This window comes from Chamaea fasciata, unplaced genomic scaffold, assembly GCF_029207755.1.
Source record: "Chamaea fasciata isolate MVZ Bird 193981 ecotype frontalis unplaced genomic scaffold, bChaFas1.0.hap1 SCAF_17, whole genome shotgun sequence".
NCBI classification, from domain to species: Eukaryota; Metazoa; Chordata; class Aves; order Passeriformes; family Sylviidae; genus Chamaea; species Chamaea fasciata.
Genome location: NW_027094102.1, coordinates 12,470,829 through 12,483,635, shown reverse-complemented (window position 1 = coordinate 12,483,635; position 12,807 = coordinate 12,470,829). Strand labels below are relative to the sequence as shown.

The following is a 12,807-nucleotide window of genomic DNA, read 5'->3' as shown; positions in this document are numbered from 1 at the left end:
CCCGGCCCCGGGCGCCTCCCAGGGAGCTTCCCTGCCTCCCGCTGGAGCTGCCAGCGACAGCGGCGATGCTGGCTCAGATGGCCGGGGTTGTCGTGGCCAGTGCCACCGCAGCCCGTGTCTCAGCAGCCCACGGGACCCCTGGCACGGCGCGGGGCTGATGGCAGCGGAGCCGGCGCGGGGGCGAATCCGCTCCAGCGCCTTTGGGAGCCCCCGGATCGCAGCGTTAGCGTGTGATTCGAGGTTTACATAACACCGCCGAGCGCTTTTGGCAGAGACAATTGGTATTAGCAAGGAAAAGGAAGCATCAGGAGCAGCCGGCAGAGCAAAGAGACACCTCTCGCAGCAGCCCCCGGGCTAGGGAGAAAATAAATAACAAATGCAACAGAAGCAACACTTGGACAGCAGAGAGGGAGAGGGGAAGCCTCTGCAGAGGGAAACCGAGCATGAATAGAGGCTGAGAAGAGCTGGGAATTAAACTTCCCGTTGTCACCTCCTCCCCAGCCCCGTGGGACGGAGCTTTGCACTTCACCGAGGCGCTCCAGTCACGCCTGCCACACTCAGCCGTGACCAGGGAAAGCTGAGCCTCACGGGGCTCCAGGGCTGTGAGCGATGAGCAGCTCTCACTAACCGGGGCTCAGAGGAGCCCAGGCAGTGTCCCTAGGCATGGAGCTCACTGGCCAGCCTGCCCTGCAGAGCTGGCTCCATCACAGCACCCTGCAGCGCACCCCGCTCCAAAACCTTCAGCCACACAAACTTCTTCATTTTTAACTCAACTCGGCCTGGTGTTGCCTGTTTCACTCTGGGAGGTTATGTTTATCGCAGAATATTCCGTGCTGGAAGTGACCCATAAGGATCATCAAAGTCCAGCTCCTGGCCTGGCATGGGACAGCCCCAAGAATCCCAAAGCAAATCCAGAAAAAGCCCCAAAGATGGCCGGATCACCTCGCTGCCCTCATTAGTGGTTCCACAATGGCCAAAGGGATGAGGCCTTGAGTTTCAGGTGGCCCAGCTGTCCTGCTGTGTGTCCCACACTGCCACCAGACAATGAGAGAATCCTAAAAGTGGAAAAACACCTCCAAGATCATCGAGTCCAACCATCAACTCAGCGCTGCCAAGGCCATCATTAAATCGTGCCCCCAAGCAGCACACCTCTGTGTTTTTGGGAGCACATGCCCACACCCAGAGGGCAGCACAGCAACCACCAGCCCAATCTCACAGCTTCTGAGGACATCTGGTCCCTCGGCACCGTGGCCTGGTGTCCCAGTGATGGGAAGAGCCCCAGCAGCTCTGCAGGAGCCTGGGGGTCGTGCTGGATCTGTGCTGAGCAGGGAAGCAGCCTGTTCTCCAGACCTTTTTGTGCCAAGCAGAGCATCCCTTCCCAGCTGGCACTGTCCCCATGCTCATGGCACGATGACAGTGACACCAGCCCCGGATCCAGCACCAGGCTCTTCCTGCCTCTGAGCCATCCAAGATTTCCAGCTCTGGCGGCAAATGAGAAGCCCCAGTTGAGCTTCAGAACATCCTAAGACAACTCCTCAAAACAAGAGGATGTTAAAATCTACATTTCCCAGAGAATGCAAGCAGTGCTTCCCTGAAAATGGGAACTATCTGTGGCTTCACGTGCAGCTTCTGGAGGGCAGCTCTGGATAGCAGGACTTAAAATCAAACTTAATCAGGAAAGTTTTTCCATGATAAACTTGGATTTGCCTGTGCTACAAGGATCCTGGTTTAGAATCCAATTTGGGTTGGAAGGGACTTAAAGATCATCTCCCTGCCATGCACAGCACAGGAAGGTGAAGGAGTGGGACAAGAGGATGATCATTTTGTGCAGGGCTGCCCTTGATTCCAGCTCTTCACTAATTTCCTCTCCGTCTTGCACATTGTGACCTTTCCAGGAAGAAACTAAATTTTAAAGAGATATAATAAATAAATGAATAACAGCAATGCATGCAGGGAAAGGATGCCAGAGCCAGCTCGGGAGCCTGCAATCCAGATCCCTGCTCCCAGGACATATCCTAAATCTCAGTCAATACCACATGTTTTCCAAGGAACGAGGCGTTTCACATTTTATTAATTCTCACTAAAGCCCTTTTTATTGCAAACTTTCTATTTAGCATTTGATTGCAGCCACCACCACAGAGTCTCTCACTGTATTAGAGCAGAAAATCTATTGATATTTTTCTTTCCTGCCATCTCAATCCCAGAAGGTGCTATTGAAATTAGTTCAAATACACTTCCAGAGGTCTCTTCCAGCCTGAGCTACTTTATGATTTTTAACGTGTATTTGTTTCTTTGGTGCTCTCACACAAATTTGGTACCTCACTTCCACAGGTGACTGAAGCTCCATGTTGTTATTCCCATCAGGATTTGGCCTCTCCTGAAAAGAAGGCTAAATATGCCAAACAACTCACTTAAAGACCTGCAAGTACATGAAGCTAAAAAGACCATTTCAATATTTTTCACCACTTCAAAGCCCAACTCTTAAATGGTAAACCCAACTTAATAGAGTGTTCAAAACCCCAGCATTCTGGTCTGATTTAAATCAAATGGTTAAATACACCACATGTTTGGCACAGCCAGAACTATCTGCTTTGCAAACAGATGGCCACCCACTATTAATTTGCCACCTTGACATAGAAATGCAGGTTGTCAATTAATTAAAAAACAAATGCCGGCAGTCTTCAGTTCACACTGTGACCTGCAGCCTTTTCTCTTAAGTGAAGAGAAAAAAAAATTAAAAAAAATATATAAAGCTACCACCTACTAATGCAAACTCTCGGCACGTAATAAATGCTGGTCTCAGCTTGAACAGATTTATCAAGTTTAAACCACGGTGTCACCAACATCCGTCTGGGCTAGAGGAGCCCAGACCATAATTCCAGTGTCAGTCCCTAAATATCCCTGGATTGAAGGCTGACCTCACTGTCTGGCTGCAGGGCTGGACCCACGGCACTCACTGGAAGGTTTTTCTTCAAGAGCTGTTTGATCTTCAATCAACAACGCTTATCAGTGCTAAAGTCTGCCAGCCATTCCCCAAAAGTTTGATATTTTTAACAGCACATTCTTCTTCTCCTTTGAATGCTATTTAGAGACAAGATAATGCACCAGGGGAAAAGTTGCCTCCCTGGGCTGAGCGTGAACAAACAGAGCAGGATCTGATGGGGGAGGAATATTTTCCATTGCTACAAGCCCCAGTTTCTGTTCTTTATGTCCCATCCCCCCCCCCCCCCCATTCTGCTTTTTCTTCTTCATATGATAATCTAAGGGGTTTTTGGGCCATTGCATAAGCTGAAACAAACCAAGATAATTCAGTTAGAATTCACTAAGGTTTTCATGTATTTCATTTTCATGCTGACAAAGTTCCTCTTCTTTTTGTTGAGGACTCCAGGGTACACTGCCCCTCTTCCGACAGTAGGGACTACAGATCTAATTCCCTAAAAATACACCATTCTTCCACTGCAGGCACAATGTTCTGAGATGGCTTGATGTATAAAACCCCTCTGTTCAAAGAAGCACCCAAGAAAACTAAGAAACAGTGAAAGGATCTGTTATTTAATGACAAAAAAGAAATAAAAATGTTAGGGTTTAGTAACTGTAAGTGATTCAACAAAGTCATGGAATGGTTTGGCTTGGATCTTGTCCCACTCCCTGCCGTGGGCAGGGACACCTTCCACTAGTCCAGGCTGCTCCAAGCCCTGTCTAACCTGGCCTTGGACACTTCCAGGGATCCAGGGACAGCCACAACTTCTCTGGGCACCCTGTGCCAGGGCAGAAGGATTCCTTCCAGTCTCCCATCCATCCCTGCCCTCTGGGAGCGTGACACCATTCCCTGTGTCCTGTCCCTCCATCCCTTGTCCCCAGTCCCTCTGCAGCTCTCCTGGAGCCCCTTCAGGCCCTGCCAGGGGCTCTGAGCTCTCCCTGGAGCTTCTCCTCTCCAGGTGAACAGCCCCAGCTCTCCCAGCCTGGCTGAGCTGAGCCCTTGGAAGACCTCCATGGCCTTCTCTGGACTTGCAGCAGCTCCATGTCCCTCTGATGTTGGGGGCCTTCAGCAGCCCACCCTGTGCCCCCCCACAGCACCACAGAGCTCCCTGGGGGCATCTTCCCCCGTGCACAAAGGAGACGTGATGGTGGGCTGGAATCAAAGAGCTCATCCTTGACCAAGGGCTTGGCTCTCAGGGGAGGAAGGAGCTCAGCCTGCCCTGCTGGAACAGGACTGAGCTCCACCAGCTCCCCACACGTGCCAGCACCACATGAGGCCAAGTTCTCTATCACAATCCCCTCTCCTTCCCAGCATCATCCTTCACATAAAACTTGCATTTGAGGGTTTTTAAAAGGTTTGACAACTCCTAAAGAGCCGACAAAGCCCCACCACCTTCCCAGGGAGATGTTCAGGGAGAAATGGCTGGGTGAACCTGGCTGGAAAGCTGAAACTTCCTTCACAGGTATAAATGTGGACATCCACATTTTTGGAAGAGAGAAACCTTTCAGATATCCCAGGCTCTGCTTGCACTTCTGCACAGCCCTGGATCTCCTGCAATGGATACTCAGTGCTCAGGGTGGCTCAAATTATTCCTAATATAACCCCCACGTGTCTAGGGGGCCCTGAACTGAGCTGGTGCTTCTGGAGAGGGAGACCTAGGCCAGTTCCTGGAGAGGATAACAGGCAGAGCCATGACACAGCTCTTATCTCCCAGCCTTGGCCACTGGCAAGAACTGAGATGGAGAGGAAGATGATGTTTTTTCTAAAGTGGAGAGGAAAAAGCGCCGTGCACATGCAGACATCAGGGAAGAAAGGGGATGGGGCCTCCCCAATGAGCCCAGATGGGGATGGAAACTCTGACTCACCGGTAGGTTTTGTGGGAAGAGAAACCTGCTAATGTGATCCAGCTGATCCCATAAAAAACATGCTCCTTGCCCCTGGGGAGTGGAACAGGATCCATGGGGTGGGGGGGAAAATACAGCCCGGGTGACAGTGAGGATGGTGGCACGTGCCAGGGCTCATCCTCCACCTCCCCTGAGCCCCACAGTGCCAGGGCTGTCCCAACCCTTCTCCTCCAGGCTGAGGGTTATTCAGCCTGGAGGAGAAGTGGAGAAGAATTATGGTGCTCATTGGGAGCAGAGCTGAAACAGGTTCTGCCACCTGCCCCACAGGTCCTGATACTGTCACCCCCTTTCCTGGCACCTGCTAAGTCACGAGATCCTTAGAGACCCAGGGAAAAAGGCAGCATGAGAGCCAGGGGCTGAGCCCTCAAACCAACAGAAATAAATTAAACCTTCCACATTTTAAACACTGGCAAAATTCAACCTCCTGTGTCCAGGTCCAGCCCAGAATGAGAGGTCAAGAAGCTGCCTCGGACCAAGGCTGGGCTGGTTTCTGCAGATCAGGTTCCTCTGCAGCCACGTGCAGCCACCAACACCAACCAGCGCTCCAATAACCTCTCCACAAGAACAATCCCTGGCTCAGGCCCCCGTGCAACACTTCCCTCCCAGTTCCCTTCAGCACGGAGCTGAGCTGCAATCTCACAGTCGTCAGGAAGAGATTTAATTATATCTGCAGAGGTCAAGCAATCCATGCAAAAGATGGGGGCGGCGGGGAAAGCTTCTGTGGCACAAGGCAAGGATTCTGCCTGCAGCACCGCGGCAGCCAGGGCCGTTTCTCAGGGAAGAAATGGCATCCATCAGAACAAAACCTCCAGAGGGAAACAATAGGAAAAGGTGGGGGGGAAGGCAGACAATTAAGATATTTAAAACTGGTCATACAGCTGCGAAATCAGGTGATTTAATGCTGTTTTCTATCATTTGTAATTTTTTTTCTGTTCTTTAAAGAGTGGTGTGATCAGTGCTTGTTCCAGTAAGTTTTGTTGGGAGATTTCTTCCTGCTGAAGCCGAGCTTTGTATCCCCAAGCAGACACTATAATTACATATATTATGTATAATATATCATATATTACACGTAATATAATTTATATCATATATTAGATAAGAGCTGATTTATGTACACCACGGAATATAATATATGCCATCTATAATTTATGTGTAATATTATAGAACATATATTATGCATTATTTAATTATATTAAAATGAGTGTAAAATCACAAAGGTGGAACATTAGAGCTCAAACCTCCAATTAGGAATTAATAGTTTGAAAGCTCTAATCACACTAACACTTCAGCCTGACTTGAGGAATACTGAATAAGATCTCAAGAGGAGGCAGAGGTGCTGCTACATGACAGTTCAGACAGAAGCCTCGCACTCGCCGGATGGAAAATTGTCAGGAAAAACACATTAGCAACACAATAACTTATTTTTAATGTGGAGCTGTTAGGAAAACACAATTATATGCTTCATTTATACTGCAAGATATAACCCAACGTATGGTAAAAGCATTTAGAGCTCGTTTTGTAAAAAAAAAAACAACAGAGGAGTACAAAGGTAATAGGGGAAAATTGCACCTCGAGGGGAAAACGCTCCCCCCTCCCAGTGGGGCCAGTCTGTGGTGGTGGAGCATCCTCAGCTCCTGCTCCTTGTATCCAGCAGGAAAGAGATGCAAAGTGAAGGCAGCATGAAAATAGAGATTTTTCTGCAAATATTGCAGAGATATCACAGTGGTAACAACGACCCCCAGGAAAGGAGCTGGCAGCGCCCATCCTTACAAGAAGGAGAAGATGGAAGATCTCTGCAAGGTTCCAGGTGCTTTCCCCCTGCCCTGGCACGAGGATCAGCCGTGCACCCTCCAAGTTACAGGATGCTCTGGTCTGTACAAGAAAATACAGTTTATTAACAATGTTTTCTCTGTTGTGGATGCACAAACTGATCCTGGTGCCTGCTGCAGGCTCGGGGGTCCAGGGCCGAGCTGTTCATGGATTTACCCTGCAGCTATGGTGGTGTAACACCCACAGGCTTTGGAACACTGATCCAGGGGACAATCATTGATTCGAAGAATCATAAATAAATCAGAGAAACTTGTACAGTTTTGATTCTGAATTTTTTGTCTCTTGATGTGTCCTCTGCTACAAGGACTCCCACGGATCAGGCCCTTGACAAGGTTATTCAGAAGCAGCCCAAACAAACATGTGGTTACACACAAGTCAGGCCGGTCTTCAAAACATCTCCCACTGTTCCCAAAACAACCAGATTAAAGCCTCCCCTCCGTGCATGCAGAGGGAACAACATTTTCTATGAATGGATGGACATTCATTATTTAGCTCCCAAGCCCTGACTTAAAGCCCAAGGCAAAAAATGGAGCTTCAAACACTTTCTGCTGTGCAACCCATCAAAGACCACTCTGGAGAACGCAGGGTTGTCCCACTGAGTAGCTCAACCACTTTTCAGAGGAAGCCCTTGCCCATATTCAGGGCCTAAAAGACAAAAAAAAAAAAAAAAAAGTAAAAAAAAATCTACATTTGCAAATCAACAGGAGCTGCCTGCCAAATGAGAATGAAATGGGCCCCAAATAAAAAATCTGCTGGACTTTGTTCTCCATCCAAAATCCTCCATCTCCAAAGAAAGATTTATGCTACTTCAAAACAGAGTTGGCTTCGGAAGTAGGAAGGGAAATAATGTATTTTATCTTCCAGAATGGCAAAGCAGTGCTGGAACAAGGAAAAAGGGAGCATGTTTACCACTGCAATGTACAATTTATTGTAAAAGTCAAAACAGAACATTTCACAGAAATGCATTTGCTACATCGACTCGGGCTCGTAGCAGCTCAGGTCATGTTTCTGAAGGGTTCTTAAAAGAAGAAGAGAGCATTGGTTGCAGATTAATACCCATCACATGACTAATAGATCTTAATAGTGTATTGGCAAAACAGTTTTTGTCAATATATCAGCCTAAAAGGAAAGAGAGAAGCTGTGGAGAGGCAAAGCTGCACGATCCTACAAGGAAAATTGGGAAAAGGTTTGATGGTGCTGATGAATCTTACAGAAATCCTGCAGGGTTAATAACAGGACCCCCAGCACAGGAGTTCCCAAGGACCACGGGCACTCCCAGGGTCTCACAGCAGTGTGGATTTGGTATTCCCAGGCTGGGTCCTCCTCCTCATCAATCCCCATCAGTTCCACTGGCTGGAAATCGGGCATTGTGCTAAACCCAGTCTGACCATCGTAACACCAGAAGCGAGCTGGAAGAATTTATATTTAAATTTATTTCTGCAGGAAGAATAGAGATGATAATTCACTCCCCCAAAGATGCCCCTGGGAGCAGGATCACTCCTTGTGCATCACAGCATCCCTGCACACCCTGCATGAAAGAGCACAGGGTATCGTGCTCTGGCAGGATTCCTGTCACTGGCCTCCCTTGCCAAGGCAATTTTGCTTGGGCAGAGAAAGAAAAACTCCCTCCTGAGCTTCATGGACCCACATACACAATTTAGGATCTAGGAAAAACCCTTCCATGCTACTGCATTAGCCAGCACACCAGATCCTGTCACTAAAGCTCTGCGAAGAGCAGAGCCTCGTGTTACTAAAATGCACATTTTTTACCGTATCGTGGTTTACTTCTTGTGAAATACAGCTGCAGAATCTCCCTCAAGCTCAAGAGGGAAAAATCCCCACATTTTCTCAAAGCAATTGGAGGGGTGGGAAAATGCCCCACCAGGGCGCACTCCCCTAAGTGCTGCAGGAACATACTGCTCTCACTCAACACCGGCACCACACACAAGCAGCTCAAAACCCTCTAAAAGCTTTCCTGGCAAGTGAGCAGGAAGGGGTCTGCAGCAGGTACCAACGCTGCAGAAAAATGGCCAGAAGGAACAGAAAAAAGGATTTAGACCCAAATTTAAACAAGGAATCCAAACCAGAGGTGAGTGTTTCCTTTAGCAGTGCTCAGGTGGCCGATGACAGGGATGGGTGTCACAGTTTGGATGAGGGCTCCTCACACTTTCAGCTGAACCTCCCCAAGTCCCTTGTGGCCACTGTGCAGACACCAGAGGTGTTCCTGCTGTCCCAGGGATGGAGCAGGTCCTGGATCCAGCCCACAGGATGGAGGGGCCAGCACTACAGAGTGGGAAATGCTCGCTGCAGCTTGTCTTCTCAGATGGCTCCCTATCATCCCCCACACCTTGGGCTGAGCACTCTGCAGCCCTAAAAGTCCTGCCAAGGAGCATCAGGCGGGGAGCAGCAGCTTCCTGGGCACCAAGAAGTTGGGGGCTGGCTCCTCTTCCCAGCTGCCATAGCAGGCTGCTCCATGCAGGATCACCAGTGACAGGGACTGGTTTACACAGGGAGCCCTTTTCCTCGGCTTTGATATATCCTGATTCATCAGAACTCCTCACCAAACACAGCAGCAGCAGGGAGAGCTCCTTCGCACCCTGCCTGATGGGGCAGGAAGACTCTTGTTATCCACTTGTGAATGTCCAGCTCCTCACCACCTTCTCCATCCCTCCCAGTGGCCAGCCCTTCCAGGGAAAACAAGGATGCTGTGGGAGTAGTCAAAGAAAAGGTGCAAAATTCCCCCGTTCCGGGGAGGCCTGGGCTGAACACACGCTCCCATTTCATTATCCCTCTAAACATCCCTCGTCCTTTCAGAAACAGGAATGCTGATGTGCTATAGGCCCCTGCGTAGCTGCAAAGAGGAATTGTGGCTGACTGCAGCGAGCAGGCAAGACCGGAGACCTCCCGGTAACAATATCATGTCCAGTAAGTGCACAAAACAATTTCATTAACATTTCAGGCTGCTCTGGGCTAAGGCAGCTCACGGCGATGGCAGAGCTCTGCCGTGCTCCCAGGGAGTTATTTATGCACAGTGACACTGCACAGCCCAGCTTTGTTGCCTCCCCCTAAAGAAAGAAAGAAAGAAATGATGGGGAAAAAAACAAAAATAAAAAAAAAAAAATCCTGAACAAAACAAGCCTATTAAATCAAAGGGCTCCACAGAGCGTCTCCATAAACTCAGCAAAGCAGGAGGACAGCAAAGAGCCTGTAAGTGCTCCTGGCCCTGATCCTTCCCAGAGATGGATTTTATCCGGGATATCTGCATGCCACAGTGGGAGAATTGTGATTTTTCCAGTCCACCCCACCCTCCTCTGTAGCTTTTATAAGTGAGAATGCTTTGAGGCAGACACTGTCTCAGCCCAGCCCTGGGCTGAGCCACCAGCACTGCACAGGAGCAATGGGGTTGGGATTGGTGTGAGGTTCTGGAGTTTCCCAGAGTATCCCAAGTGGCTCCAGGAAGCAGGAGAACTCTTGTTCCGTGGCAGGCACAAGAGAACAGCACGCTGCTGGTGATTCTCGGCTGGATCCACCCCGCACCTGCCGGAGTTATGCGAAGGAAAAGCAGCAGGAGACACCTCCTCCCGCTCCACTCCGGGCCACGGTTTGATGCTGAAGTTACAGCCGTGATACCTGCAGTCTGTCAGGGAAACAGAGTCAGCCCATTCCATCCCTGGCTTCATTCCAGCGGCCTCATGCCACAGACAAACGTGCGCGGCTGTGCATAAGCAAATGTCATTTGATAACTCAGAAAAGAAGAGAAGGGGTGGGGGGAAGCGCCCTGAATATCGGCAAAGGGTAAGTCACTTCCTTTCTTCTGCCTCTGCCTTAAGATCCTCGGTAGCAGTGACAACAGCAGCATCTGGTGGCAGTGGTCAGCACCTGGGGTGCTCCTCTCCGGTGTCCCATCCACCCCGGCCAGCGCCAGCGCCCATCGCACTGGCTCGCCCGCCGGGGCTGAGCCCGCTGCACCCCCAGAAGAGTCGATTTCCCGCAGCCTCCCGGCCGCAGCGGCAGCGAGGACCCGCGGATCAATTGCGACCGCCTAATCCGGGACTAATCTCAGGGATTCAGGCCACGGATGAGCTGACGACGAGGGGCCCCGCGCCCCAAGGCTCGGGCGGGCGCTGCCGGGGGACACGGGACCACGCAGCCCCGAGACACTGCGAGCCCCAGCTCCCGCACAAAACACTGCGAGGCAAAGTAGATGGTGTTGGCATCCAACAACTTCTTGGTAAAAGCGAGTTCCGAAAGCCAGCAGGATTTGGGGGCAGCCGCAGTTGCCAGTGGCTCACGCTCACATGATCCCAGATTTCTGCTTTCACACACCACGGGCTGATGTTTCAGCAGGACAAATGTTCTGCTCCCAGGTGATCCGGCTCTCGTTAGTGTTTTAAGACTGTGTTTAGTGTTTTAAGAGCAACGGCAATGATAATGAAACACTTTGAAGCCAGCGGTACGCAGATACAAGTGAAAACAACGAAAGTTGTTTCCTTTCGGTACAATCCGGCATCTCAAAATAAACGAGAACTGTTAGGCTTGCTACGACTTAATAAAAAGAGATAAATAACCCAATGACAGAGAAACAGTAAAATACATCTCTTGATACACAAAAATTAATTTGCCGTGTCTGGGAAGCCACACACATTTCCCTCTGCTTGTGTTTTAAGAGTTTGATCCCAAAGTATCACAACAGTGAGGTGAACCGAGAGTATCCTGAGCTGCTGTACCGACGCAGTAGAGCACTTTCTCCTTTTATTAACTTTTTTCAACGCAATTACCCGAATTTGGCCCGGAAGGCAGCAAGGATTACGTCTGGGATGATCCCCCTCGCTCCAAAGGGATCTGGATCCCAAGGCTTTGTAGCTGAAACATCAGCGCTGTTTACCCACAGCGAGCAAGGCGACACTCGCAGAGAACTCCTTATCCCTGAAGTAGCATCTATCCCCTTCGCTTCGCCTTCGCTAGGATGAGGGAAATTTCCTACGGCACCTCCGCGCTCTCAAATATCCGCGGCGCATCCCTCTCCCGTTACAAGTGCAGGGTGCTTCGCCTCGCAGCTGCAGCGAGCGGGGAAAATGTGGGTGAGGGAGGTCTCGCCGCCGTGCTGGGGCTCTGGGGGCACACGGACACCCCCAGGCCGGAGCTGGGTGTCCCCTCCGCGGGAGCGCGGCAGGCAGGTGGGGGACGGAGCCGAGGGATGGGGACAGGCCGGACCCCGCTCGGGAGGAGCCGAGAGCCGGCCCGGCGGCTCCGCAGCTCGCGAAGAAGGTGCAGAACAACAACACGGCGAAGAACAACAGGGAAAAAAGTGCCCGACAACAACCGCAACAACAACTCCCCACACACACCGCGCGTCGCCCCGGGCCGAGCGCTCCCGGAGCGGAGGAGGTTAAGCCAAGCCGGCACGGACACACGGACACACGGACACGGCGCTCCGCTCCCGGCCCGCCCCGCCGAGCAGCGCCCGGGCTCGGGCTCCCCCCGCCCGCTGCGGGCGGCCCGACGGCTCCCCCCGCTCCGCTTCCAGACCACTTTCAAAATTCCCTCCCGCAGCAGCCGGCGCCGCCGGCACTTTCCTTCCCCGCGCCCGCGGAGCGGCGGCGGGACGCGCCGAGCCCGGGCACCCCCCGCGCCCCCGGTACCTTGTTGCAGTGATAATAATCCAGCGGCCCGAGGCAAGTGGGGTCCGCGCCGGGCAGCGAGCCCACGGCGGGGGGGGCGGAGGGGTAGAACCGAACGTCCATGCCGGGGCTGCGGGCGGCGGCAGGCGGGGGCTCCAGCGGGCATGGACCCGGCTGCGGCGGCGGCGGTGCCTCTGGCGCGGGGAGAGGGCGGGGAGAGGGCGGGCGGCGGCGCAGGGGGGGCGGGCGGCGGCCCCCGGCCCGCCCCGCTCCGCACCGCCCCGCGCCGGGGCCGCTATTGTTCGCGGCGGGGCCGGGCGGCTCCTCCCGCGGCCGCCGCCGCCGGGGGCTCGGGCACCGCGGGCAGAGCCGCTGGAGCAGCCCGCCGCGCTCCCCGGCCCCCGTCCCCGGCCGCCCCGGCGAGGGGAAGGCGGCAACAGCCTCCCCACCGCTTCCCGCTGGGGACCCCGTG

The 12,807-nt window shown here is 52.1% G+C and overlaps 1 protein-coding gene across 1 annotated transcript in view; it reads right to left on the bottom strand.

Annotated features, from left to right (window-relative positions):
• Positions 1–12,531, bottom strand: part of TOX2 (TOX high mobility group box family member 2) — a 150,554-nt gene extending 138,023 nt beyond the window's left edge. Inside the window, exon 1 of the mRNA XM_066198853.1 lies at positions 12,357–12,531. Coding sequence (XP_066054950.1) covers positions 12,357–12,458 — 102 coding nt within the window. The 5' untranslated portion in view covers positions 12,459–12,531. The remainder of the gene's footprint in view (positions 1–12,356) is intronic.
• Between the last annotated feature and the right edge of the window lie 276 nt (positions 12,532–12,807).